General features: G+C 37.6%; 1 protein-coding gene across 2 annotated transcripts in view; it reads left to right on the top strand.

The window, feature by feature from the left end:
* The window catches only part of LOC106868969 (EGF-like domain-containing protein 2), a 47,083-nt gene that overhangs the window by 37,419 nt on the left and 6,020 nt on the right, over positions 1-3,644 (top strand). For both annotated transcript variants that reach the window (XM_014914448.2, XM_014914449.2), the window contains 3 exons: positions 426-568; positions 2,059-2,140; positions 2,951-3,122. In XM_014914448.2, the coding sequence (XP_014769934.1) occupies positions 426-568; positions 2,059-2,140; positions 2,951-3,122 (397 nt within the window). The remainder of the gene's footprint in view (positions 1-425; positions 569-2,058; positions 2,141-2,950; positions 3,123-3,644) is intronic.

Genomic DNA, 3,644 nt, shown 5'->3' with positions numbered 1-3,644 from the left:
ATATATATATATATAAGAATTTTTTTCAGAATGAAAAAAAAAAAAACAAGGCTGTGAAGATTTTAGAACATTTATAAAGAGAAGGTCTTACAGCTGTTTCTAGGATATTTATTATATCCCTTCATCTGAGACGGAGTGAGACAATGGTTAAGCAATAGTTAATTCAGATAAATACATATATACATATATATATATATGTGTGTGTGAGTGTGTATACATGTATGTATGTATGTATGTATGTATGTACTGCTGTTGCGTCCATGTGTACTCCCAGTGATAATATATGTAGCTTTGATTGAACTAAAATTGAACTGCTTTAGTTCACGTAAATTTACGAGTGTTTGTGTGTGTGTGTGTGTTTGACTATATTCAGCCATTGCTAAGTCCAAACGTTAATTAAAATTTTGCCATTCCATTAATTCTAGTTCAAATTTGACCAAAACTGATACCAAGAATATTTACAATCCAATTGGATTTGAGATTAAGGATACTAATGGTGATCCGCTGAAGAAAGCAGTGTTTGTAGGAGATAAGGTTCAACTGACTTTTATTTTGTGGGATAATGAAGGTAATTATGGCGTCTCTCTTTCATTTAGCTAGTCATCTATTTGTTTATTTTATTGACATCTCGGCAGTTTATTTTATTTTCGTCGTTTCTTTATACATACATACACACATACATACACACGTACATACATACATACATACATACATACATACATACATACACACATATATTATGAAAATATGACAATCTATTCTTTGTTTTATCCCAAGCTAGACCAGTCACGACAGTTGTGCATGGCCCAGCCAAGACCGAAACGCGGTGTAGACTGTCATATTTTCATATAATATAGCCGCAGACGTGGCTGTATGGTAAGAAGCTTGCTTCCTAGCCACATGGTTTCGGGTTCAGTCCCACTACATGGCACTTTGGGCATGTATCTTCTACCATAGCTTCGGGGCGACCGAAACTCTTGTGAGTGGATTTGGTAGATGAAGATGTCGTACATACATGTGTGTGTGTGTGTGTGTGTGTGTGTGTGTGTGTGTGTGCGCGCGCGGAGACCCCCTTCGGTCACGAATGACCATGAGATTGCACCTAGAAAGTTACCCTCCGAGGCACAAGTCCGGGCAAGGTTGTTTATGGAAGACCAGCAGCCTCCCCTCTCCACGCCACCAGTGTTATCCAAGGGAAAGGCAAAGACCGATACAGCTTGGCATCAGTGACGTCGCAACTCATTTCTACAGCTGAGTGAACTGGAGCAACGTGAAATAAAGTGTCTTGCTTTAGAACACAACACGCAGCCCGGTCCGATATTAGAACTCACAACCTCACGGTCGTAAGCTCGGCGCTCTAACCACTGAGCCATATATACATACATACATACATACATACATACATACATACATGCATACATACATAAAATTTTATTCAAATGACGATTATATTACAACTGGCAGTTTCATCGTTTCATCTGATCCTCACCAGGGGATATTAAATGTTAGCTGTAATGAAATCGATCGTTTTTATTAGTCTCATCATTTTTGCATTGTTTTCTCTAATGTTTCAGACTGTCTATAACATTCCCATGTGTGTATGTCCCTTGTGTACGCGCGCACACGTATATGTGTGAACTTTCAGCTTCGAATGAGCGGTTAAATTAAAACGTGTTTAGTATACTTCTCGTTTTTGGACATAAAAACGTATATTTATAATTAGATTATATGACCATATCTTTATCATATTTACAGACGTATCTCATATGTATAAGGGTGATAGCTTGCAGAATCGATGGAGCGTCGAGCAAAGCGCTCAGTATTTCTTCCGAATTTTTACGTTCAAATTCCACCTAGATTGACTTTGCCTTTTATGGTTGATAAAATAAATACCAGTAAGCTCTGGAATCTATGTAATCGATTATCCCACTTCCCTTAAATTGCTGGCCTTGTGCCAAAATTTAGTAACCATTACACGCGCGCGTGTGCACATATCTTCTATTTATGTGTATCTTTATTATTATATTATAAAAACAATACTGTTTTTTTTTCGTGCAGTATTCAACGACTTCCACGTAAGTGACTGCGAAGCTTTTGAAGCTGGAGGTGGACATAGCAGTATAAAACTTATCGAGAACAGGTTTGTAACAATTCCATACTATTTTATCTTTTTCTTTTATCAACAACTAATTTTAATTATTTTAACAAATACGAAGAGACAACTCCGGACCTGTTTTGATATTTTCATTATTTCATTGGCAAAGCTTTAGCCCTCAGCGTGTCTATTGAAAGAGCGATGAAATAATCATAAAACAAATGTGTGGCTTGGTTTGCTGAGAGTTGAGTATTTGTTCAGGTTGCGTGCCATTTTGCACAGAAAGCCAACTAAAAGATCCAGTTTAATGAACCATATTTATTTTCATATTGACATTACAAAGGTTACTTGCTGAAGGCTATCATGCTGAATGCTAGTAACTAGTATGTGAGAATGTATGTTTGGTGAGAAGAGAAAACGTAAGTCTTCATGCTTGATGAGGTGGTCTTTTAAAATGAAGTCAAACTGGAATGACTGTCTGCTGACCACGAAAACATCTGCTGTCCTTGGCCAGTGCTCGCTCTCCTCTCTCTCAATTTATAATCATGATTTGGTGCGAAACTGTATGGAATTTTCCATTATTCTTAACACCCACTCAAATGCGCCAGTGATTGGCTGAACCTTAGACTAAGATCACCTGATATGTCGTGACCATCGTGTTACTGAGCTGACACAGTTTCCAATGTTAAGTACTGCTGCAAATATATATGTGGATGTATGCTGTTTGGTGTAGAAAGAGAGACAGTGTGTCTAAATTATAAATTGTTATAAACACCACAATGTCATTCTCCATTTGTTTCAATATAATGTAGTCGACATCTTATTTTCATATTTATTTCTTCATTTCACCACCAGTTGTGTCAACAAGAATGCGTTCAGCGTTATTGCTGGTGACTTAAAGAAAGATGGCGCCATCCCTATGACAATTTCACTCCTCATTCGGGCTTTCCGTTTCGTGAAATCTCCCGCTGTCTCTTTCCGTTGCAATGTGATTGGATGCAAACCTGATGATGATACATGCTCTTCTGTAAGTATGAAGTCTTGTACATGAGCAAACATGCAAGCATATTCGTGTTTGTGTATTTGAAGATGCGTATGTGTTCGTGTGTGTATGTATATTATGTTTATCCGCGTGTGCATTTTCATGTGTTTGCGTGTTTATGCATTTATGAGATCTAGCGAAACCCATGAAAATTCCACAACAGAACAAAAAGTTATATATGAATATAAAAGTCAATGTCGTTAACTTCATTTCATTAATAGCATAAGCTTTTTAAGCGCACGAATTCCATCCCTCATCTATTTCTATAATATAAATTTGACATGGGCGAGCGTTGTATTCTTTCTTGTCTTGAGGTTCACAGCCAAATGGCTGGGTGGATTCGCGTGAAAAATGGCACACATGTGGAGACGGGTGCATAGATTGGAATGCGGTTTGTATTTTTTCCTAGCCCCCATATATACCGAGAAAATCGATTAAACAACCTGCGTGCGTGCACGTGTGTGTCATTGAAGCCATTCATACATACATACATACATACCCACTCTC

This window comes from Octopus bimaculoides, chromosome 17 (genome assembly GCF_001194135.2).
Source record: "Octopus bimaculoides isolate UCB-OBI-ISO-001 chromosome 17, ASM119413v2, whole genome shotgun sequence".
NCBI lineage: Eukaryota > Metazoa > Mollusca > Cephalopoda > Octopoda > Octopodidae > Octopus > Octopus bimaculoides.
The sequence above is the reverse complement of the archived record's forward strand: the minus strand, read 5'-3'. Positions and strand labels throughout refer to the sequence as shown.